This window comes from Squalius cephalus (assembly GCF_949319135.1).
Source record: "Squalius cephalus genome assembly, chromosome: 5".
NCBI classification, from domain to species: domain Eukaryota; kingdom Metazoa; phylum Chordata; class Actinopteri; order Cypriniformes; family Leuciscidae; genus Squalius; species Squalius cephalus.
This window is the reverse complement of record NC_137126.1, coordinates 28120315-28145817: the sequence shown is the minus strand read 5'-3', so window position 1 is coordinate 28145817 and position 25503 is coordinate 28120315. Positions and strand designations below refer to the sequence as shown.

Sequence of the window (25503 nt, the reverse complement as noted above, 5' to 3'; positions counted from 1 at the left end):
ATAAAGGGGAGGAGGGTGCCACAAGTGAGTTTTTTTTTACGACAGTGTTGTGAAATATACGCCCCACAGCTGTAGGGGGAGCTTGTTGAGAAAACATGCAACAAAAAAGGTGAAAATCAGTGAAGAAATGGCTAGAGTTGCCAAGTTCCCCTTTAATATGGGCCGGTTAACCACACCTGCACCACCCTGCAAACCTTTAATCATTATATTATAATACACCTTTTACCAGTGACCTGACTGTTTTTGGAGGATTTTTCAAAATACTTTTTAGTGAAGGGATTTGGGCTTTTAAAAATGACAAATTATTTTCAGTCACATTTGCAATAGTGCAATACTTATATGACATGACGACTGTGAACAGAACTTCTAAACTTAAAACATTCTTCAAAATATCTTCTATGTTCTGCTGAAGAAAGAAATTCATACAGTTTTGGAATGACATGAGGGGGAATAAATGACAAAATTTTACATGTTTGGGTGAACTATCCCTTTAAAGGTGGGGTAAGCGATATTTGAAAAAACGCTGTTTGAAAGTTGGTCGGACCGACACAACCAGACACAACAACAACCGTGTAGCCAATCAGCATTATGTATGATGGTGGAGAAGAGAGAACGAGCAAGAGGGAGATATGAAGAAAGACTGTAGAAAGAGAGATGGCTGAGAGACATTACAAAAAAGATAAGCTCATAAGAATATCACTGGGTTAGAAGGGTTGTGTGGTTGATGAAGGGTTATGGTCAGGAAAGAGCTTTAGGACCCACGTCATATTAGAAAAGCTTTCCAGTGCTGGAAAGAGCAGGAAGCCCTGAAAACAGATGCGGAGGTTGCTTTAAATCCACTCCATACGTGAGTAACACTTGTTTTAAAGGAGAACTCCGGTCAATTTTAACATTGAGCTCATTTTTTTGTAAATTTGGAGTGCTGTCAATACAGAGAACAACGACAAAAATCGGTGTTGCCTACACCGTGTTATCCTCTTTTTAAAATTTGCACCCTGTTGACTTCAATGGGGCAAGTTCATACCTGTATTTACATCCTGTTTTCGGTCGAAGTCCACAGTAATCGATTGTCGAGTTCACGCGCATAGGTTTAGTTACCTATGATCACGCGCAAACTCGACAATCGATTACTGTGGACTTCGACCGAAAACAGGATGTAAATACAGGTATGAGCGCTGGCTGAATTAACTTCATTTTTATTCATATCTTTCACATCTACTGCAGTCAGACTCACCCGTGTTCACTCTGAAGGAATCACTCACATGGCTGTGCACTTGTAATGACACATCAAGGATGTTAAGAGGCTAAAAGCAGGTTTAAAACTTGCCCCATTGAAGTCAACAGGGTGCAAATTTTAAAAAGAGGATAACACGGTGTAGGCAACACCGATTTTTGTCGTTGTTCTCTGTATTGACAGCACTCCAAATTTACAAAAAAATGAGCTCAATGTTAAAATTGACCGGAGTTCTCCTTTAAGTGTCACTGTTTATCTGGAGCTGCTATGCTGTTGGCAACTAACAACAAACTCTTGTTTCTATTTACTCTTGCATATGCTTGTTCATTTTTTTGTGCTTCCTTGTTGTTTGTTCATCATCTTCGCTTTTTTTTACGTGAAGCATTATTTTGTTGCGCTTCTGCTACGATAAATAGAAATCCACTCTTGTATTGCGTGTGTAACGGAGGCCGTAACGGAGAATGTGGTGTTTACTGTTTAGCGTCCTTGCCCTCCGACTAATGAGGACATTTTACTGACCCTCACTGGTTAAAAAGGCTTATAAATCGGCAAAACATGTTTTTTTTATTTTATTTAAATCTAGTGTTCCACATGTTTCTGTGATGGGTAGGTTTAGAAGTAAGAGCATGTTTTAGGGCCATAGAAAATATCATTAACCTGATATAAAATTAGTGGAAGTGTAATGTCCTCACTAGGAAACAAATGTGTGTGTGTGTGTGTAAATGACTGTGGATACTGGATGGAGATAGGAGAAGTGAGCAAGGAAGCAATAGATGGATGAATTGATGGGAATTCTTTGAGACAGCGACATTTCTAATATCAGTTCAGCATCTCCAGCAGTAGTTTTGTGTGTGTATGTGTGCACGCGCATCTTTTGCCACAAAACCAGTGAAAGAGAGCTCACTAAAGGGAAATTATTCTCATCTTTATTTGCTCCTCTGTGTATATTTGCAACAAGATCCTGATTTGATATCTATCAGCTGTGATCACTTTATTTGTTATTTTTTCCCATTACTCCTTTCTTTTTGTGATCTGTCTTTTTTACTCAAACAATACTTAGACTGAGGCACAGCTGTTTAGCAGAAGGTGCCAGACCCCCACCGTACACACACACATAAATGAGAAATCAATGTGCTTTTAATGCATGGACTTAAGGCCAATGGAGATGATACGGGCTATCAGTAGGCTTCCTTAATGTCTTCATGAGAGGGATAGGGCTCACGTTTCTGACACACACACAGAGAGAGAGAGAGAGAGAGAGAGAGAGAGAGAGAGAGAGAGAGAGAGAGAGAGAGAGAGAGAGAGAGAGAGAGAGAGAGAGAGAGAGAGAGAGAGAGAGAGAGAGAGAGAGAGAGAGAGAGAGAGAGAGAGAGAACTCAGTGCCCCATGTGTTTCATGAATATGATAATGGGCTGCATCAGAATATTTTATCCGTCTTCTTTATATTTGCTCTCTTAGACAACAGATTCTCAACCCTGTCCACTGTAAAAGTAATAATGATAGATTGCATTTGATTGCTGCTGCTACCAATGAATTTCCTTTGTTAAAAATGAACAAATTCTCATGGACAAAACCCAGAAATATGACATTTCATAGAGAATTCATAGAGATCTGTAGAAAACAGACTTAAGCCTTATTGCTTACCTAAATTTTCAATAGGATGAACAAAAATGCTAAGAATAAGATTATTAAAAATATCTTAATTTGTGTTCTGAAGATAAATTACAGTCTTTTATGGGCTTAGAATGACATGAGGATGAGTAAATGACAGAATATACATTTTTTGGGTAAACTATCCATTTAAAGCTGAAGTGAATTTCTGCACCACTTGCAGCATTAAACAGAAATGCAAAAAAACATCACTCTTTCTGAATACGATCTGACAAGACCGCCATAGACCCTAATGTTGCTGTGTAGGGCTCATCAGCACGCACAAACAGCGCATACACACACAGAAATCATTCTCACACACAACCTTGCTTGAGCAACAGTCCCAGCACGTTTATAGTGAGGTGAGGTGTTCATTTTAATTGACCCACCCTCCTTCAATTACCATGGAAACCAGCAATAGATACTCACAGAGTGACAGGTTAATTAACAGGAGTGGAGAGGTTTGGTGGTTTGTTAACACATCCACACAACTTCAACACCATCCACATACCCACACTAACCTACGGCTAAATACACAATCACAGTGTGACAGTCAAGTCTTTTACATTGTTACAAGATTTCTATTACAAATAAATGCTGTTCTTTTGAACTTTCTATTAGACAAAGACTCCTGGAAAAATGTATCACGGTTTTCACGAAAATATTAAGCAGCACAATTGTTTTTTAACAATAATAATAATAATGTGGCGTCCCAATTTGCCTACTTATACTATAAGTATGTATGTAGCCAACTCTTTTTGTTAATAAAAAGTAGATACGTTTGAGCATGTGAGAGAAGCTTTGAGGCATTACTACCACGTCAAAACATTGTGCTGTGTCGCATAGTCATTTGCATTCTGTCACCGCAAACTGGCCTGTCAATCTTCCAGTCAAAGTTAACAACCTTATATAAACAGTCACGTTTTATTTGCAAATTTGCACTACTCAAACAATTATTTTAACCATACTGAAGAGAATGTTGATCTGACAGTCCTGGGTCTTTCATGCTGAGAACTTTGCTCATGTTTTTTGCATAATGATGCATTTAATAGTTATTGGCCAAATGTATCTGTTTTATTAAAAAATAAATATTCTTCATCAATTTATATATTGACAATTAATAACAGGACATCTCTGTTTAACCCTCAATGGCATGTGCATTCACCATGTTTCTAGTTCTCCAAAGCAAGGAGGAGTGTGCACAGACACACATTTCGGAAATAGTAAACCATCCCTGGACGTGGCATACTCTTTTCAACATGCTATACTTCGGGACACATTTATTCTAATTTCACATACTATTTAGAATGGAAACTTCCTATGCACATTGGGACACAGGGTAAGAAATGTCTCTTGAGCACCAAACGATTTTTGAAGGACAATGATGGAGTACTTTTAATATATTTTAAAATATATTAAAATAGAAAACGGTTTAAATTTTAACATTTTAAATTGTAATAACATTTCACAATATTACTGTTTAACTTCATTTGGATCAAATAAATGCAACTTTGGTAAGGAAAGGAGAGCTCTTTTAAAAACTTTTTAAAAATCTTACAGACTTCAAATTATTGAGTAGCAAATCTGTTAATAGCAGGCTTCACAGCATTATGCGGATAATCACAATGTGGCCAAATATCAGGCATGAATTTCTATGTTAGTCCTGGCTGGCTAATGGTTTTCTGCTTGTCTATCTAGTGAACCAACAATTCAATGCAAAGCTGGTGATGCTAAACATTCAGCACAGCTAGTTGACCAAAGAGAACTTGCTAGTAAGTCTAGTGGGGATACAAGCATATTTATATCCCATACTAAGGACAAGCATCCAAAGCACTGCATATACTGGTGACCAGCAGTGCTGTTTTTCAGCATTCAATACTACTGACATAGTAAGAGATTAAGAAAGAGACTGCAGTAAAATAGGGTATACAACAGATATTCTCTTGTTCTCTGCATGTATTCATCTCATTTTCTTTTTGTGGACTTGGACTTCTTAAAATGTTCTGTCTGTCTCGCTCGCTCTTTGTATCTCATTTTATTTGCACAGAATAAATGTTATATAATAGTCAATCTATCCAATTATGTTCAAACTGAGGACAGTGTGTTCAAACTGACAGAGTGTTTAAGAGAAAGAGAGTGAAAAGAGTCTGAATGAAGGGAGTCAAATGAAACAGCACCTCACTGTATAATGTTTCACTCTTTTACCAGGGACTTTACAGAGAAACATGTCATATGATGCAGTATTTCCCCTTAAACATACAGTACAACTTGGTTAATTATCAGTACATCCAGTATTTCACATCCAACCTTTCTGTTAACTTAAAATTCACCACTAGTTACTCATCATTTAGTATATTCTGACTTATCAATAGAAAAAGAGGGGTATTTGGAGATGCTTGTATTTACCATTTTGTTGTTTCTGGTCATCAAGCAACATTGGCACTCTCTCAGGTTAAAAATGACTGTCTGGACCTGACTGTCACTGTGGATTTGTGATGCAATCTCAGACAGCAGGGAAAAACTATGTTAATGTTAAAATAAGCATATAAGCATTGCTATGATAACAAAATAAATAGGCCTCTAGAGTCTAGACTTTAAAAAGGGAAAAGAACAGGCTTTCCTATAACCTCAGATATTGATGTCCAATCAATCACTACTGTAATTTGGTTCCAATTCATCTGTTCTGGATGGAGCAAGATTTGTTTTACAAACTTTAATGTTACATCTGTCATTTAAGTTAGTGCTGCTCGGATAAACGTATGCGCTGTTATTGACACAGTGAATGATACAGTTACCACATTATACGCTCCACAATAATTTAGAAATATACTCATCAGTTTCTTGATGGACATACACTTGTTAATGCTGATAGAGGCATCTCATAATGTACGATCACTGAGAAATGTCCTGCCTAAGTCGTCCTTGTGATGGAGGTTTGGGTTAAATAACTATTTCTTCCCATGTTTCATCATTGGACTCGCGCTCTAATTGATAATCGACACCATCATTACTGTCCTTACAGTGTGTACAATCGCTAAGGATTTACAAAGACTCCGGAGCTGAAATTCAGTTATGGTAATGGCCATTTAGTTTCTGACACACACTGTATACAACTCTAATGACTACTAGTTGACATGCAGATGCAAAGTAACGTATAGTATAGACTAAAGTGCACTATCGAAATAAAGTCTAACCAATAATTATATTTTGTTCATTTTAAAAGCAAAAAGGCAACCTGAAAGAGAGCTCAGAAACACAGCAAACACTGCTCTAACATGCCAGAACAATCTCTCAAAATAATGTCAACATTTTTCAGTCTAATTAGGACTATTAGACACCCCATTTTGGTGTTTAAGACTTGAAAACCAAACTTTAAATATACAGCTCATAAACACTATATCTCAGCGGGTGATGTGTATCAGAACAACATGAAACTAACTCAAATGATGAAATTGGATCGCTTGTACAAACAGCGCAGTCAACATGCGGTGTATCTGCAACGCTTGCAACAGTAATGACAAAAATGTCACAACGCCAGGAGACATTTTTATACAACGACTGAAAGTAGGTGTCAGTGTGGAAAAAAACTGGGAAATCTTTCCTTTGCTCATATTATGACATCTCACTAAGATGATAAACTTACAAGGAGCGTGTCAGCGTGAAATATATAAGCAACATTTTATGTATGCGACGTGCATATGTATTTGCTTAAAACTGCTGACTCCTTTACTCATTCACTATTCACTACATAGTGAATGTCACACAGAAAAAGGAAAGAGAGAAAATGAGTGTTATCCAAACACAGCTGCAGTTTGTTTGAAGCTACAAATGTCCTGAAAGACGAAAATTGGTTGAAATCCGATCTGACTGTTCACACTGAAACATATTTCAATCCAAAATAAAGATTTCACAGCACAACAGCACATATGGATGTGGTTTGGATCACGTTAGTAAAATGAAATTTATGTCGTTGTATAGTTTTTTTGCTTATCAGAAAGAAAAACCTGACAGATTTAACAAACAGTAAACAGAAAAATCTGATTATCATTTTAAAAAAGCCAAGGCCTAGAGCTCAGAATGAGTGTTTAATAAAGCTACAGTATCAGAGACCTGAGAACTACCTTCAGAAAGTGAGAAGAGCTGACTCATATGTCATCAGTTTCACTTCATTTTAAACCCTGAATTAGCCTAATTTTGATTTAGATGCATTTCTCAATGTCAATTGCACGAGTGCATTCATCCCTCTTGACTGATCTATCTGTTAGTTTATTAACTTTTCAATGCATACTCCCTAAAATTATTTTTTCTTAGTGCTGCAAAGCTTCACCACACTGTGATGTGCTGCCCGAACTACAAAGACCATGATACTGAGCACAAGGGTTTGAAGTTGACACCTTACAGATGGGACCAGCATGTCAGATCATGTGTAATTACCTCAGTCTCTGGAGAGTGCTGTGTGTGTGTGTGTGTGTGTGTGTGTGTGTGTGTGTGTGTGTGTGTGCGTGTGTGTGTGTGTGTGTGTGCGTGTGCGTGTGCGTGTGCGTGTGTGTGTGTGTGTGTGCGTGTGCGTGTGTGCGTGTGTGTGTGCGTGTGTGTGTGTGCGTGTGTGCGTGTGTGTGTGTGTGCGCGCGCTCATCTGTGTGTGTGTGTGCGCTCATCTGTGAAGGGCAGAGAGGTCTCCTGCCTACTGTCACAAGATCCCAAGACCAGAGTGTACATCACAGGAGGACATGCAAGGAAACTCAAGCAACACCAGCAAAATGAAGTTACGTAGTTCATCTTAAAATCTAATAACGCTGAATAGAAGAGCTCAGTGAAATAGACTGTGACGGTGCTGTCACTTGCCCCATGCATTTTTATGACTTGATACAACCTTTGAAATTTTTTTTGGGTAATTCCACTGATTTAAATGTCACCAAGTTGACATTCTCTTTCTCTAGCTGAGTATTGGGTAACATAACAAAAATACTTTGAAAAAGCTTACAGTAAATGTGGGTTTATGCATTAATAGCTGCATAATTTCAAGCTATTATTCAAAAGAAGAAGAAAAAAATGCGGAAACAAATCTGTAATTCTAAGGTGTGTATTGGTAGCCTACTTGATGTGCTTTCTGTTGTCTGTGCCCCTCTCGTCTTCTTTTTTAATTCACCTCTGGAAACCCTGGTTTTGTATTAGTTAATTATTACGTGTTATTTATGATATGCAAAAAAATAAAATCACGAAAAAGTATAAACAAATTATTTGCTGTAAATTAAAATAATATTATAAAAATGAATAGCAATTAATACAACAATATTAATATAAAGACTAATTTAAAATAACACTTTATTTCATGCAGTCAGGTCAGAAAAAAAGTGATGGAAGGTCAAGTGAGTAACCTAGGCCAACAGAAAAATAAAAAATGTAATTTGAGGGCTATTAATGTGTACTCTGAAGGGGATAGGCAGGGCTCAACAATACATAGTAAAATCTATACGGGGTAAGATAGGCAAAAGATACTGTAAATAAATCAAGATGCGTCATGCATGGCATTACATTTTCCTCCAAAACATATGCAATGAATTTCTTTGAACCCAAGACAATTCCACAAAGAGTCATTCATTCATTCAGAGCTATTTAAAAAGAGTGAATTTAGTTCCTGGAAACACCTTTTGCCTGTCTTGCCTCAAAATAAATAAATCCAAGTCACATTGACCTCTGTTTGCAAAACAAAAACCTAGTGTTATGGACACAATCTCAGTTCTCAAGATATTCGCTGAGCAATTCAACTTCATGAGTCATTGTGATATCAAACCAGTTTGTGCCTGACCATTCAAGAGATCGGTCCTTGGAACTAAAACACTCTTTTAGTTCTTTGATTTCAATAGCTACTGATCTACTGAGAACTATAGCATGCTTAGAGGAAGAAGGACTAGACTCAGATTACCCTAAAGAGAGAGACACTAAAAGAGACATTCAACAATCTGCCACCACAGCTACATACAGCCTTGGGACTTCCTGTTACTTTGTGTGCAAATATGGACCATTTTCACACAATTTATGACATTTTCTGAATTTTTTAACAGGATAAATATGGCAAATTAGTTCACACCAGGCATCTCATGACATTTTATTGATATTTCTCAAAAACTTTAAATCATGGAGAATTAATAACTGCAACTTTTAATGTTTATAAAATGTGACATTGCAGACTGAAACAATGGTTTAATATTGTGGACAACAATTGCATTGCATAAAGTATTAGACTCATTCAACTATACAGCCGAAACATACAGTTTAAATACTGCTGATTCTGGTCTAATGAGTGATTATAATCAAGGTATTAATAAATATTTTTCCTTCTAAATATCACATGAGTGAATGAGGCTTCTCTAGGCTTATGAGATTTTACTTTGTTATAGAAGTTACCAGAGTGATTAATGAAATTCAGTGAGTGACAGCAAATCTGACTTCTGTAGATATTTCTCAATATTTGCTCTTTTTGGAAAGTCAGGGAAATGTGATTTTCTTTTCTTTAGCTGTTGTTGGAGCAAAAGTGAACACCCAAAATGAAATCATTTACAACTCGTACTCAAGTTGTTCCAAAACTGTATGACCTTCCTCTGTGAACCATAAAAAATGATTTTTTTTTTGGCAATGGTAACCAAATATGTTCTTCAAAATATCTTATTTTGTGTTCCACATTAGAAATAAATGCATACTGGTTTGGAAAGACATGTGGATGAGTAAATTATAACAGAATTTTCATTTTTGGATTGAGTAGCCTATGCCTTTAAGGCACTTTAAACCTAAAATCACTACATTTGGGCTGAGCAGCAGCATTTTCAGATATAAATTCCAGTACAACCCTTCAGATTTTGACACACATGCGGGAAGTAAGAACTGTTAAAAGCGGTTACGACTAGCATAAGCATACATCTGCATCAGCCCGATCCAAAAAGCAACACTATGTGCACAACGAATAGGCACATACATAATTCATGTACATGCATGACCACAAACTGCCCTAATGTAAGTCATTTCCATGAAAGGCAACTTTGCACATGAATATAGTGCATACTACAGCAAGATAAAAGTCTGATGATATTAAGAGAAAAAAAGAAAAAACAATAGCATTTTATTGTTCTTCATCTTCCATTATCGTTAATAAATACCACTTGTACTTTACTTCTACATGAAGATAATGCATATGAAAAAAACAAACAAAGTTTATTGGTCATTCTCTGACAAACAACTTGATTAGCCAAAAGTAGAAAAAAATCTTTTTTTTTAAATAAACCCAACCATCTCACATCAAGCCAGTCTTTGTCACATAAAGATTCTCGTTCAGTTGCTCAGATATAGGTTTTGAAACAAATATGTGTACGTACATGAACTTTAAACACACTTCTTCAGCTACTATTTCAAACCTCAGCACTGCAATAAGGCTGGGGTTTTTTTTGTTGCTCACATGTTTTCTCATGGCAGTGTGAACAGCAAAAAAAATAAAAAAATCACATGCAATCTGATCTTTTCAATTTCAATTTGTGCCACTTCCATAATGTGGTCCTAAATCCAATACAGGTCAGATATTTTGCAATGCGACCTCAGTCTGAACAGTAACGGAATTCATGCAAATTTTACGTCACTCTCTAGATCAACATTCGTCACAATTCTGCGCTCATGTGACTCACTTCAAATATTTTACATAGGCCTACCTGACGTTATCAAGACAGAGTTGCGAAAGGTAGTGGAAGGACAGTGATGTCTAAGAACTCATTGACAGACATTGACAGCTCTATATACAAGCAAATCATGAGGGCTCCTATCATAAATGTTTAAAAACTCCACTCTTTTTTCGTATCCTCATCTTTGTTTTTTATGTTGCCTGCGCATAAATTCGTTGGCTTCGGCAGCAGATCACACAATAAATAAACGCATAATCGCTTACTTAAGTGTTCTTCGTGTTTACTTCCGTATGACTGCGTGCACTAAATGGTTTTAGTGGTTTTAAACAAAGCACTAAGGCCCGGTTTCACAGACAGGGCTTAGAATAAACTAGGATTAGGCCTTAGTTCAATTAGGGCATTTTAGTAGCTTTTATTAACGTGCCCTAGAAATAAACATAGTGGTGTGAATCTTGAGACAAAACAATGGCACTGACATATTTAGAGATATATCAGTGCAAGTTGCTTTCAGTTAAACAGCTCAAATATGCATTTTAGTCTGGGACTAGCATTTAAACTCTGGAACAGTCTTCCTAACATTGTCCGGGAAGCAGACACACTCTGTCAGTTTAAATCTAGACTAAAAACACATCTCTTTAACCTGGCATACACATAGCCGGAACCGGGAACACTTCCTGTAACACCTGATGTAATCGTTACATCATAAGAAGAATGGCATCTACGCTAATGTTAGTCTTTCTGTTTATTACGAGGTTTACTGTAATCAGCCGGATCCGGGCCGTATCCAGATCAGATGGAGGACCTGCACATTGACACGACCACAACGCATGATGTAGTCAGCCGGATCCGGGCCGTATCTAGATCAGATGGAGGACCTGCGCCTAGACACGACCACAACGCATCCCTGAAGTGTCAGCAGAGATTGTTTCAACTAGACTCTCCCCTGAGAAGGCCTCATCGACACGACAGCCATCGGTACTGATCCTCAACAAACCCGTCTCCATACCGGCGTGATGACTTCAACCTTCAACCAGTTAGAACTGGATAATATTCTAAATGTTCCAATCCAGTCTGACTTGTGACCTATAATGCTGCCTGAATCATAATCATACACTGTTTGTTCATTGGTCAGAGGAGAACTGGCCACCCGAGTGAGCCTGGGTTCTCCCAAGGTTCTTTTCTCCATTCTATCACCTGATGGAGTTTTGGTTCCTTGCCACTGTCGCATTTTTTGCATTTGTCGCCATTGGCTTTTGACTTGCTTAGTTGGGGACATTTAATTTAATATTCAACAATATTATTGATCTGCCTGCATTGACACCATTATATGAGAACTGAACTGACGATGACATCACTGTTTTCTCCAGAGCGGCTATATATATATATATTATACTTTTAAATATACTTTTTTTACAACAAAAATAAAATATCACTGAGCTTACTTAAGCTGGACTGTGATGCTATTTTCTTCTGGAAACAAACTTTGTTGCATTATTTTCCTGTTATCTCTGTAAAGCTGCTTTGAAACAATCTGTATTGTAAAAAGCGCTATATAAATAAACGTGACTTGACTTCGTGTGGCGTTTGGATCAGAGCAATAAATCGGAATTGAGCACTATGACGAAGCCCTTTATCCATGCTGTTAATGGAATTCTCACTATTTCAGAATTTAAAGCATTTGCTTTTAATGCACACTTTGCAAGACAATGGTGGGAGATTACACATTTAGCCACTGTGAACTCCAGTACTGGACAATAGTAAAGCAAACTGCGCAAGAAGGATTGAAACTGATATTGAAGATCAAATTGAATGAGATGCATTGCAATGTATTGAATTGGGACATATGTGGATCATGCATATTCACAGAAATGTGATCCAGTTCAACAATGAAGATACAAATGATGACAAAAAGATCTATGCAGCTATCTTCTTGACTCATGTCATAAACAGCTCCCTTCAAAAGGGAAAACTGGTGGGAAAAATGAAGGCAAGAAAGACAAAGAGAAGGAATTCTTCATCTTTATCACACTTTAACATCAGAGACTTGGGGGTATCTTCATACTCCAGTGTTAAGTTTGTGGCCAAACAGACAATAAGGACTGCCAATTAGGTCACTGAAGCCCACACTAGTACACACATGCTACCATTTGCTCAAGCCTACTCAAACTGTCAAACACACAGAAACTAACAAGCACACAAGCAATCTCATTCTCACAAAAGTGAACACAGATTGCAAGACGAGGATTCTCTTCTCTTTATGCAGTCATACATCTCCAGTTGAGTCAGCGTCAAAGTCACTTCCTCTTATAGGTGACAGTCTGGTGCACATCCAACTATTTCCTCTTTCGAACACATCCATAGAAATCATGCGCACACAAAAAAGTGCACACAAGCAGCCCTATACTATCAACAAACGCAATCTGTATGCTAACGACCCTGACAGTAACAGGGAAACCAGTGAACGTCTAGTGTTATCTACAACATTCTTTCGACCAACAAGCCGTGTGTGTGAAAGAATCAAAACACAAGGCTTGATATAAACAAACGACCCTTCATACTGCTAAAATGGTTTTGAGACAGCCAAATAATCACAAAAGGCCTATCCACTAGTGAAACTCTATACAGTTGAATGGGAGTGTAGACATGATGCTGTGTGTAAAGTGTGCATGAATGAATGGATTAGTGTCCCTCCTCCCACTGTCTGCTTCACATCTGAATGGCTGTTTGCTGCAGCAAGACTACCATTACAGACCACAGACACTTCCGAAAGAGATGCAGCCATTTAATTTCTAGCCTCATCTCTAGAAACAAAAATGTAGCTAATCCACTTTATACTGCAATATTTCTAATAGTGCAGCCATAGTACCAAGACTCTGAATTGCCAGACAAAAAGATTATTTAGATCAACAATAGCTCTTAATACTAATACAAACATCTAAATTATAATACTAAACATTAGTTGAAAATAAAATGCGTGTTTAAATTACATCCATAGCTGCTTGCACGTTGACTTACACTGAGAGGATGAAGAAAGGCGCGATATAGAGACGAAGGGTAGCATCTTTTGTCTGGCACTACAGCATCTATCTGCATTTACCGACGTTTTTTACCATCCTTTAACGCCATATCCATTAAATAAGCTGTTCCCGTAATGATAAATAAAACTGCTTCGTCAAATATAAAGGGAACATTCTAGTTTTGTCGCGTGTTCGCAGTATAGGTAGGGTGCAGTGTGGTTTCTACGGGTTTGCATGTTAAAACTTGCTGGATTACTAGAGTAAAGGTTAATGAAGATGGTCTCCTTTCGTTCCAGCTGAAGTGCTCTCTCTATTTGCATTTATTCGTGGAATATGATCTGGGGTGAAATGAGATGTGAAACCAAAACAAATAGAGACGCCAGTGTCATGGCCAGTATTTCTAATTCCATGTCACCGCACTCAAGCTAACGTTACGATAAACACGAGAGATGAAGCGTGATACTAACGGTTTTCCCTTGTACGAGCACCATGTGCACTGGCTATTGAAGTGAACACACAAACACCCATTGACACACCGCGCAAATGCACCAAAAAGGCACCCACGCTAAAATGTCTTTTTGTTGTCCTCCTAAAACATGAATCTTGAGAATCGGGTCAGTGGAGCACGAAGGGAGATTAGCCCACATCTGCGGGACCCACCTGCTTGTGTAGTATCGGTCAGATCGTAGTTGAGCCCCGGGTATTCACGCAGTTTTCTTCCGCTGATGTTGAGCATCCCGGAGCAGACGGCATCTTCCAGTGCGCGCTCCAGACTGCGGGCGGTGTGCAGCGGGTGTTGCTGCTGCTGCTGCTGCTGCTGAATCACGCCCGGGCTCCAGTGCGCGACGTTCAGATAATGCTGGCTCTGGAGAGCCGCCGCAGGTCCCACAGCTCCCTGACTCGCCGCCATTTTCATAAGTGAAATTATTCTGACAATAATAATAGGGGGCTGCCTGGCGTGCCGCGCATGCGCAGAGGACGCATACGGAGGTGGGGAGGGGAGGGGAGAGGAAGGGCTACTACTGGAAAGGGGCGGAGGATTTGGCACAGCTCTTACGGCAGGATGATCAAGAGAAACCATTCATGTTTTTGTTTTACAAAATTAGAGCAGTATGTATTTTGTCATCGGGAATATTTATGTAATAAGAGAAGAATGGGTTGGTTGGTTACAGCTTTGGTCAAAAGCTTTGTTATAATAAAGGCGTACTTATACTGTCATTTAAAAAAAAAAAAATCTCTCAGATAATTATTGAGTGAAAAGAGGTGAAATAAAGGATTGATGACTCCTTTTAGGGCGTGTCTTACCTCCTTTCATGTGGTACGGTTGCGGTTTTGGGGTACAGAGAACGGGCCACATGCCCTGAGCTCAAAGGCGAACCCTGGCGGCTGAATGGAGAAAATCCTTGCAACATAAGGGAGGTGTTGCTGACCCCATAAACTTAAAGTCCACATGAAATCAAAATTGATGTTTTTGGCTTTTAGTATGAATATGTTAGTCTTACTTTTATAAGTTAGTGCTCCAAAACAATGACAAATTGCTCATTTAGAAGATAAGCATTCAACACGTAGCCTAGGCTACAGTCTGTATTTATTTTCTACAGACTGTATTTATGTAGGCTACTTATGTTTTATATTTGATTATTCAATGCACACACATGAATTTAAATAATAATGATATTATGAAATAATTTATAGGCTACTATTTATTAGCCTTCATTACGGTATAAAGCGAAAAGTCACTTTACAATTTACAACAAATTCTGATATGTTTATAATAATACTAATGTATAATAGTGTTTTAGCTTACTGAGGGGGAACTGTTTTATTTAGAAGGGATTTTTTTTTTAAATTTGGATCAACTTCTTAAAACATATTTTGTCTGTGATAACGTGATAAATATAATAATGGAGGCGGGGAGAATTCCTGCCGCTAGTTGCGTTGCAAGCACCTTGGAAAGACCTGCCTAGCAGGAGTAGACGTTGCGCTATTTTAAGGGCTCTTGTCACATTGCTTGTCACTCCTCCTCCTATTCAACGCGCTGCCGGGCTGGGCTCTGACTCTCACTCACTCGACACAAATAAACACAAGGAAAACGCCTTGAAACCGGGTTGATTTGAAAAGTTTCATAGTCCGTCTGTGTTTCGACATACGTTTGGAAGTTACCGAGCATAAATATTTTGGTGTTTTCGAGCAGTCAGAAACACGGACACGCGACGCTTGTGAAACTTTTGCGTGCGCAACGACACTGGAAGACGAAATGGGGGAGAATGAAGTACAGATGGAGAATACAGAGCAAATGCAGGAGTCTCACGCTTCAAGCTCGGACAAAATCGACTTGTCATTAGGTTAGTAATTGCGAGGCATTGTGATTTGGATGAGTTGGCAGCAGGATCCGTCGGTTTCACTTCTGTGTGGACGTGTTGTAGAGGAACAGTGGTCAGCTGTCACATACATTCAACAGCTGTCAAACCAACGTGCTCGTGCTCAAATCATTTGCCTTGACTTCAGCATTATAATAAATTACTATAATGATACGTGAAGGACTAAAAAGAAGTAACATTTAGGCTGTAAGTAAAATAAAACTTTCATCACAGTAAAGGACTAGCAACGACAGTCCAGTCAGTCAACCATTTTAATACAGACCCTTATTGTTTACTCAACAAACCTGAAGAGCTGATCCTTTTAAATCTTTTGGTTAGGTAAAACCAGCTTCCTTGAGTAGACTATTTTCTATTCAAGGGCTCTAGGTAAAACCAAATTCAGTTCTCAATTTGTAATACACTGATACCGAGGCAAAATATCTGCAAAACACCAAGACACCTTATAGTGTATTATCATGAGTAGAAAGTAGTTGCTGTGCTGTTAGAAGATTTATCCTTCATATCTGCCATAGCGAAATTCACCTACTCATGAGATAAACAAGTAAATAAAAACATAAGGTGCCTATATATTGTATGCTGCATTTACCTAATTCTTTTCCTATATAGCTCAAACAAGAATTATATCCAAATTGTATCTAATTGTATCTAATCATTCATCTTTAAGTTGAATATGTTTGCTTTTTTAGTAAACCAGAGGCGAAACACTTTGTTCCTTTTGTTTTCACAGATGACATTATAAAGCTGAATAAGAAAGAGCAGAAGGCGAACAGAGCTAAAAGTAAACGTGCTTCTAACAGGAACAACGTCTTGAAGAAACTCAACCAGGTTCCACAGCAGCAGCAGGGACTCAGGCGAGGAGAGCAGCAGTACCAAGGCAAGCATTTGATACTTGACTGTCTTACACTTCAATTAGTGACAGCTGACACATTTGGGCAATTGGCATATGACTTCTGCCTGGCCAGATCTGTAAAAAAATGCTTGAAATAAACTGTATAAACGCTTGTTTAACAGGTTTCTAATAGAGGTTTGTCCCACAGGTCCTGGCGGGTTGAGAGGTTTGAGGAGACAAAGGGGAGCCAGGAGGGGAATGGTGTCGAGAGGGGGTTCACTAAACAGAGCCGCTGTCGCTACCACGGTATGAACGGTCTTATTGTTTCTATGGCTAAAATAGAGTTAAGTAATTGAAACCAGTGATTGAATAACCCTTGATAAGATTTATTTCAAAGATTATTACTGTGATTACTCTCTCTGTGCCGTAGACTGATGGACAGTTTGATCAGACCACATTCACATCGAGGGGGACATTCAGAGGACGAGGAAGAGGTAGAGGAAGAGGAGGCAGACTGAGCAGGTTCTACACTCTCTTCTCTGTTTCAACTTTATCATCTTAAAGGCACAATATGTAAGAATTTTGGATTAAAATATCCAAAAACCACTAGAACAGTGTATTTTGTTGACTTGAGTACTTACATTATCCCAAATGTTTCCTACATTGTTTAAATCCAGAGAATTCAGCTATTTTAACTAGTGTAATGGCCTGTGTCATTGTGTAGCCTGTCTATGACGTTATATCCACGTTAACCTCAATTTCCGGTTTTACTTTCATAGAAAACTCAAGAACACCAAAGAAGCTTTAATATATTACTATTAATATATTTATGTTTTTTTATTAGTATGGAGAGCAACTGTTTGGATAGGGTACCTTTATCGACAGAAAACAAACTAGATGTACCGCATGGCGGTACAAAATATGACCGCCGCTCAGGCCTGCACTGGCTTTCCACAAAAATAAATGACGTGGAGCAATTTGGCTGTATTGCGTGTTTATGTATATAAGTTGTATATTTTAAAAGACTGTCTGGAGTATTCCTGTGGATCATGGATAATTTAGAGTTTTGTAATTATTTGCCATTACTATTTAAGTTTTATATCAAAAGTCATTAGTTTAGACACAGGCCCAAAATAAATTTTTCCGTAAAAGTCTAGTGGGGCTACATGCCCACCAAATTTCATGTTCCCCGGGGTGTTTTGGTGTCCCTGGTATCGTTGACGAAAAATTCAGTAGATGACGGGAAAAAAAAAAAAAAAAACTTTGACAATCCCTATATGACCGCTTTCGCTAGCTATGCTAGCGGCGGTCATAATAATTTATTATATAGCTCAACATGGTTAGGCGTATTGTTTGAATCTCTTGTTTTCTTGATTTACCTCAAGTAACATGTTTGTACCCAAAAAGTAAATCAGACAACATTATTTTGTCAAGTGCATGGCTAACATAGCACAATCAGAAATAGCTTTATTTGTAGTTACAGGAATACAGCATTTTATCTACAGTACCACACAATTTTTTTAAATGAATTGCATGCCATTTAGCAACTCAAGTCATCCAGCTTCTATTAATATGATATTCTATTATCGATCTAGCTTACTGCAATGTGCAACAAGTGTCTCATAGCTGCAACACACAGAGTCTCATAGCTGCAACACACAGAGTAACATTATAACATAACTTTCAACTCACTCAAATGTATTTTTAGTATGATTGTTTTGACTAAGTAAAACAGCGCTGTGTTATCTCACAATTTTAATTTGTCATACAAAGTAAACTGTAAAGAATTACTTGAAGAACGTAAAGGGAAGAAGGAGACGAACATTAAACATAACTTTAATTGTAAAATATGCATAAATAACAAAATTAAAGGAGTGGAAGCGGCCAATTACGGCATATAAGTATAATAAAAACAGCAACGTAAAATGTCCCCGGGTTGTTGGTGCCGATGACCTTGTGGGCAGCCTGCCAACATGTAGCGCCGTTGCGCTTCAGGCGACCCGAGTTTGAGTCCTGGCTCGTGGACCTTTCCCAATCCCATCCCCCTCTCTCTCTCCCACTTCCTGTCCACTTTATACTGTAAAAAAAAAAGTCCCGGGGCTTTCGGCCCCGTCCAGCTTCATACTATAGTAACGTTAATAAAACATTAAATACATTAGCCCACCCATGAACACCAATTCTGCCTGATTCTCGTCAGATTGCTTTGTTATTGTTTTGAATTAGCGATCTCTAGCAGTGAAACTTACATACTGTGCCTTTAAAATCTGAATCTGAATTATTTTATTTTTTTTACTTCATTATCAAAAGAAAACATCAATAATAGAGTTTCATACCATAATAATAATACAGTATCATACATATTTATTAATGATGGGGCACTTGATGGGGTAATAGCCAAGCTTATTAATACCAATAAAATGCAAGAATCTCAGTCTGAGTAGTAATAAATCTAAATAATTTATTGCTAAAGTATTATATAGTGATATATAATAAGTATTTATTATCATATTCTCTTAAAATTAAACAGTGAGCAGGACAATATGAAATATATGACATATGCGCCTACTGAAGTTAATTGATGAGATGCTAATTGATGAGAACTAGTCCTCTGGTTTTCATCATGAGAATAGTCTTCCAATCCATAGCCCAATCTCAACTCTTGGTCTCTGTCATTAATTTGAAGCCATAACATCTGCCTAAATATATGCACTGAAAGCCAGAGATGCAGAAGAGAGAAGTAATAGAAAATGTATTCCATGCAGTCTAGGTCAGTTTTGCTTCTCTGTCCTCAAAGAGAAGCTCAGATAATACAGCTGTAGCTTATCATCAACTAAAAAATTCAGACCTTGAAGAGGGTGTTGTAGAGACTTTATATTCATCAAAGAATCCTGAAAAAAATAGCACTCTTCCACAAAAATATTAAGCAGCACAACTGTTTTCAACATTGATAATTATATAAGATGTTTTTGAGCCCCAAATCAGCATGTTAGAATGATTTCTGAATGATCATGTGACACTGAAGATTGGAGTAATGATGCTGAAAATTGAGCTTTGCCATCACAGGAATATAATACAATTTAATATATTCCAATAGAAAACAATTATTTCACAATATTACTGTTTTTACTGTATTTTTGATCAAATAAACACAGCCTTTGTGAGCATAAACATCTTTCAAAAACATTAAAAAATCTTACAGACAATTAACTTTTGATACATATTGTATCAAATATATCAGAACACTTCAGATGTAATACAACAGAACAATACATAGGAAATAAGCATAAAATCTGATGATCTGATAAACTACTGACAATAAACTCCCATTAACCCATTAAGTTATGCGTTGTGACATAAAATATTGGAATCACCTTATAAATAACATTACACTTATAGAAATAGAGCTGTAAACTTAAATAGCACAGATAGTAGTTTAATGTAATTGTTTAACAATTTGTGTCATAGTCATGTTTTTGTTGTTCTAGGGGTACAATGTCAGCAAGAGGACAAAGGGGTGGAAGACCATTTGTATTAGACAATCTAGGGGTAAGAAGGGCAATCTTTATTTAAAAAAAGAAATACATTATACATGACTTACACATGGATTGACCTTCCTGTTACAATGCTTTAGACCTACAGTTCTGTGCTTTGTCTTTGTTTCTTCAGTTTTCTGCCACAAAAATGACTGAGAAATTGCAAAAGTATCAGAAAATAAGAAGGTGAGTTTCTTTACGTGTGAATATGACATATTCTAAAAAGTACTCTCAGGGTGTGTTAATAAAATTGTCTTCCTCTCTGTGTGTCTGTCACATCCACATCCAAACACACACTGAAGTCAAAGAACAGCACCATCTGGCTCAACGCTGACAGTTTCCCTGCCAAATGCTACATCTGCACCTGTCGCTGTGTAAGTGAATGAACTTTCTCGCTGGCTTCTAATTCACTGGTTGTAAGTCCTTCTTTGTTTAGCTATTCTTTGTGCCTCTCTTGCTTTTTTCACTCCATCAGGAAGACACCTATTCAGGCTAGGAGGGGTGGGGTAGTGTTAAGGGGGAGATCTTCTAGAGGAGCCGGTTCTTCTTTACCTAAGGGGATTCCTCTGCAATTTAACTACAAAGCAACCACTAACCAGGTGAGTTTAGCCATCCGGCAAAGCCTGTACACCCGGTAAAGTAGGAGAGTCAGACATTTATTACATTTTATTGGCCTTGTGTGTGTAAAGACAGTAAAGTTGTATTCTTTTTCTATAAGCTTACACAATTAAATTGTTCATCAGTTTTTAGAGCCTCTGTTTTTACTTTGTTTCGCAGACTGCCGTATCCCTCAATGACCGATTCACTGACCTGAGTTTCAGTGGGCGAGGATGGGGAAGGGGCGGTGGAGGCGGTGGAAGAGGAAACACTGTTAGGGGTGGACGAGGCAGAGGAAGAGGAAACATTATAGGTGCTGGAAGAGGCAGGGGAAGAGGAAACATAATAGGTGCTGGAAGAGGCAGAGGAGGAGGAAACATTGTGGGGGGTGAAAGAGGAAGAGGAAGAGGAAACATTATAGGTGCTGGAAGAGGCAGAGGAAGAGGAAACATAATAGGTGCTGGAAGAGGCAGAGGAAGAGGAAACATTGCAGGGGGGGGAAGAGGCAGAGGAAGAGGAGGGGTTGGTGTGACAAGAGGAGGACGAGGCTTGACAAGAGGGAGGGGAGAATCAAGAGGAGCTGGTCGAACAGTAATTCTTCAGTGATTCGAATAACAATCGTTTAATTTAATGAATAATGAATTAGTGGTATTTACTGTTAGTGATGCACTGATATTTCGGCAACCAAAATTATTTTTAAATTATTTAAATTTGAAACAGCCCAAACATAATTTTTTTTTAAATCAGTTTTGACCAAAATAGTTTTGGAGGGCTATGCTATCACAGGACTAAATTAAGGCATGAGAGAATTCTTTCAAAAACAGACCCCAAACTTTTCAACGGTAGTGTATATCATAGAGAAAAATATCAAATATATCTGAATACATCAGGTATAATCATAAACTGAAACAGTGACTTTTAATTGCGTTTCTCCAGTGACGCGTTTGACTCTGGCAGTGTCTATTTCCTACGAACAACAAAAGCTACAGCAGCTACAACATTGCTGCAAAATGGATGCTCTTCATCATGAACAAAAATAATGCTAGCATAACAATATGTAAACATTTTAGACTGATATATCAAGAGTTAGCTCGTTGCTGAAGAAGTTTATGACGACTGGTTTCATTTTATCGCCTAATCATGACACCCTAAGCAGCATAAGGATTTAACCAGTATTTAAAGTATTTAATTACCAAGATTTAATTAACAAAACTTTATTTTCGATTTCAGTTTTGGTTTTCAGCTAAATTAAAACTTTAATTACAGTTTTGGAAATAAACACACAAGTAGCAGAGCAGAGCAAAACTAAACACAATTTAACAAAACCCAATTTTGACAGCATATGGCACACACATGATTCATGCAATCTGATTCTGTTTGAACCACTTACACACTGCTGTGCTAAATTTTAAACACTTGTGACATTTAGATTTTTTCAGAGATATTGTTAAGGTACATGAATATATTGACCTAACACAACACCAATACTGCACTTTGAGGAAAATATTTCTCTTCACATTGTAAAATCAGTCAAAAGTCAATTTTGCACTGAAAATCAGAACATATTCTAAATAGAATATAGTACATAAATAACAGAAACATTTGTGGAGACAAAAAGAAAGCATGAATTAAAAAAGCATGAGTTACCACCACATTGGCCCGGGACATTCAAAATTGCTCTGTGGTCAATGATGTTTCTCTCTTCTTACTTTTGTCAGGTTAAACCCAGCCTAATTTATTAAGATAAATTCATGTGGGATTGGATCAGCATCAATTAACAAAACTCTGAAAAAAAGACAACATTGTGTAGTTCAATATAGGCCTACTGTAAATTTACATGTAAAAAGGTTCTATGTGCAGTGCACAATACTGAGGTGTACATTACTTACCTCCACATATTCATGCCGCAGGTCTTTTACCCTTTCACAATTTCTTTCAAATGGCATTAGGTAGAGTTGTTTCATCTGTATGTGATGTTTTTCACCCCAGTGTTGATAGAGACCTGATGGACATTATTGAAAACTGTGTGGACAATGAGGATGTTTGTTTGATTTTCTCTGAGCCGTATTGCATTATTGGCCAAAACCATGTTCTGGCGTATCTCTTTTTCCTCTGTGAATATGGGGCCCCTTCCTCCTTCACGTTCTCGACCCTCAATTCTGTGTTGACCAAACAAAATGTCAAATGTCACAGGACAGCGCACCAATATGGAATACAGTGAATGGGTAATAAAAAGTACTGATGGAGGTCATAAAGTAGGCTACATTGTACTGATTGTACTGTAGACAGTAGAGAAAAGTTGTTGTTTTTTGAACCTGTGCTTTTGTCGAAATGTCAGATTTATTGTATCTGCTGAGGTTGGACTGAACTCTCTGTCCAACCTCTCTAAATGGTAATCAGTGGTTTACAACATGGTCAACCAAGGTTGCTCGTATTGCATCTGGTAAATGTGATCCTCGTTTTTTTTGTCCACATCCTCCTCCAGGTGACCAGGTCTATCTCTTCCTCTCATCCTCCCTCTTCTTCTTCCTCTTACTGCAACGTTACCTTCCTTTTTTGTTTAAGACAGTTAAACTCACATTTTTATAATGCTTACCTGATGGTTGAGTTTATAATTAAGCACCTAAGTGTCTTCACATTTGATGGCCGTGTTTGAACAATTGGTTCATAAGTGTGGTATTTTGGAAATTTTAAAATTGCAAAGAAGTGACATTATGTTGGATTTCTGTGTCTAATGTAGAGAAGTGTGTGTAGTAATTTGTAAAACGTGTGAGGCTTGTGCAGATTTGGGCTGATGTTTTGCTCCTTGGCTTGAATGTAAGGTTTCACTAACTGTTATTTTTAATTTTAGTGTGTAAGCAATCATACAAAAAAAAAAAATATATATATATATATTTGAAAGATTTCTGACAGTAGGATAAGGAGGTTTTATTGCAGTGTACACACAAAAGATTGTCCTTTTTTAAAAGAAAATGTACATTTTTATATGATGAAGACTTTTACATTTTTAATTTAGAACTAAGAAGAAGGAAAAATACCCTTTTGAAGGCACCTCAGAAGATAATGAAGTGCCCTTGTTATACCATGTAAATACTGTTTTGTGTTCTGACACTAGAAGAGTTCATCTCAGTAATAAAAATGTAAATATGAAAAGAAGTTGTTTAAATTTTATATAATCATAACCCCAAACAATGGATTTTTTATTTTTTTTTTGCAAAGTATTATTTTGTGTTTTCTGTGTGGTCTGTCTTTCAGTTTATTTGGACATGATGCTTAAAGGTAAAGTCCACACAAAAAAAATAAAATGCTGTCATAATTTACTGTTGTTTCATGTTCTTCCAAACCTGCATGACTTTCTTTCTTCTGTGGAACACAAAATAATATTTCCCTTTCGAGAGGTCTCTTGTATTGCGTAAGGCTAGCTTACGCTATGGGAAAACCTCCTTTTCTCAAGAATACTGAAGTTACACTTTTAAAACGCATTGCAGCTGCACTGCGAGCACAACTGAGTGCAAGAGCGGTCATTGGCTGTGCTGCGGCAACTGCACGAACCTATGGCGAGGCAGCTCTGACGCGAGAACCAATCGGGGCGCCCTGGCGCGTCATTGCTCGCCAGTATGGGTGTGGTCAGAGGCTATATATTGGCGAGACTCACCTAGGTACTTCAGATTTTACTCCTAATACGGAAGCATTCGCCGTCGTCGAAACGCCACTCAGCGGGACAGAGCTTCTGAGGACACCGGCTTCTTCGCCACCTTCAGCAAGCCGTGTCACTGCTTCACTGCTTTTCGTGTGTTCGCTGCTGCATCCACAGGCGAAGGCGTTGTTCTAAATGCCTCGTACTACCTGCGCCTCGTGTAGAGGCCCACTCGTCGGTGGAGACCGTCACATTCTGTGCGCTTCCTGCCTGGGCCGTGACCACGCCGAAGCTGCACTCGCGAAGGGCGGCTGCCCGGAATGTGACGATATGGATCTTTCCACTCTGCGAGCGCGGCTCGCCAGCTTCACCGACGAGGACCCGCTCCCCGCCCCTCTGCTCGAGCCGCGCAAAAAGAAGCGCCACTCGCAGAGGGAGCCTGAGCGAGCTGAGACGAGCGAGCTCACGCCGGCCCAGTCCCCGCGTGCCTCGGTCTCTCTCCAGCGTTCTCCCTCACCAGTCCTGTTTACACAGGCCGAACAATGCCTTTCTCTTCGAGCAGCGGACCTCGTGTTGTTCGGGGCTTCGGACGAGGAGGAAGATGATAAGGACAGCCTTTCTCTTGTGGCTTCGGACTGTGATGACTGGGCGGGGTCCGTTTCCGGCCCGCCACCATCCACTCAAGACAGCGTGAGAGCCAGCGTCGACTCTGAACTCATTCGCGTGCTCACTAAGGCCGTGGCAGACCTCGGGCTCGACTGGTCTCCACCCGAGCAACCATCGCGCTGCAGGCTCGACGAGTGGTTCCTGCAGGGGCGCCGGCAGACCCCCCAGCAGAGGCCCGCTCCCTTCTTTCCCGAAGTCCACGAATCATATCAACATATCAAGCCCTTGTATCAAGCCCTCTTTTTCTTCGGCGCTCTCTAATGTAGACGGCGCTAAAGAGAGAGGCTATGAG

The 25503-nt window shown here is 38.5% G+C and overlaps 2 protein-coding genes across 8 annotated transcripts in view; one reads left to right on the top strand and one right to left on the bottom strand.

Moving 5' to 3' along the window:
* lrch2 (leucine-rich repeats and calponin homology (CH) domain containing 2) overlaps nucleotides 1–14500 on the bottom strand; it is a 90555-nt gene extending 76055 nt beyond the window's left edge. For 5 of the 7 annotated variants that reach the window (XM_079872770.1, XM_079872771.1, XM_079872772.1 and 2 more), the window contains exon 1: nucleotides 14229–14499. In XM_079872770.1, coding sequence (XP_079728896.1) covers nucleotides 14229–14484 — 256 coding nt within the window. In that variant the 5' untranslated portion in view covers nucleotides 14485–14499. Of the gene's footprint in view, nucleotides 1–14228 lie in introns of all 7 variants that reach the window. The other 2 variants (XR_013821373.1, XM_079872769.1) reach the window with 1 other exon arrangement.
* Nucleotides 14501–15584: 1084 nt separating this feature from the next.
* LOC307158419 (uncharacterized protein) lies at nucleotides 15585–23163 on the top strand. The gene is made up of 9 exons (XM_079870977.1): nucleotides 15585–15913; nucleotides 16677–16823; nucleotides 16987–17084; nucleotides 17209–17300; nucleotides 20264–20324; nucleotides 20445–20497; nucleotides 20614–20685; nucleotides 20787–20910; nucleotides 21089–23163. Exons 1-9 carry the CDS (start codon nucleotides 15826–15828, stop codon nucleotides 21512–21514), a joined length of 1161 nt encoding a protein of 386 aa, XP_079727103.1. The 5' UTR covers nucleotides 15585–15825; the 3' UTR covers nucleotides 21515–23163.
* Nucleotides 23164–25503: the final 2340 nt, after the last annotated feature.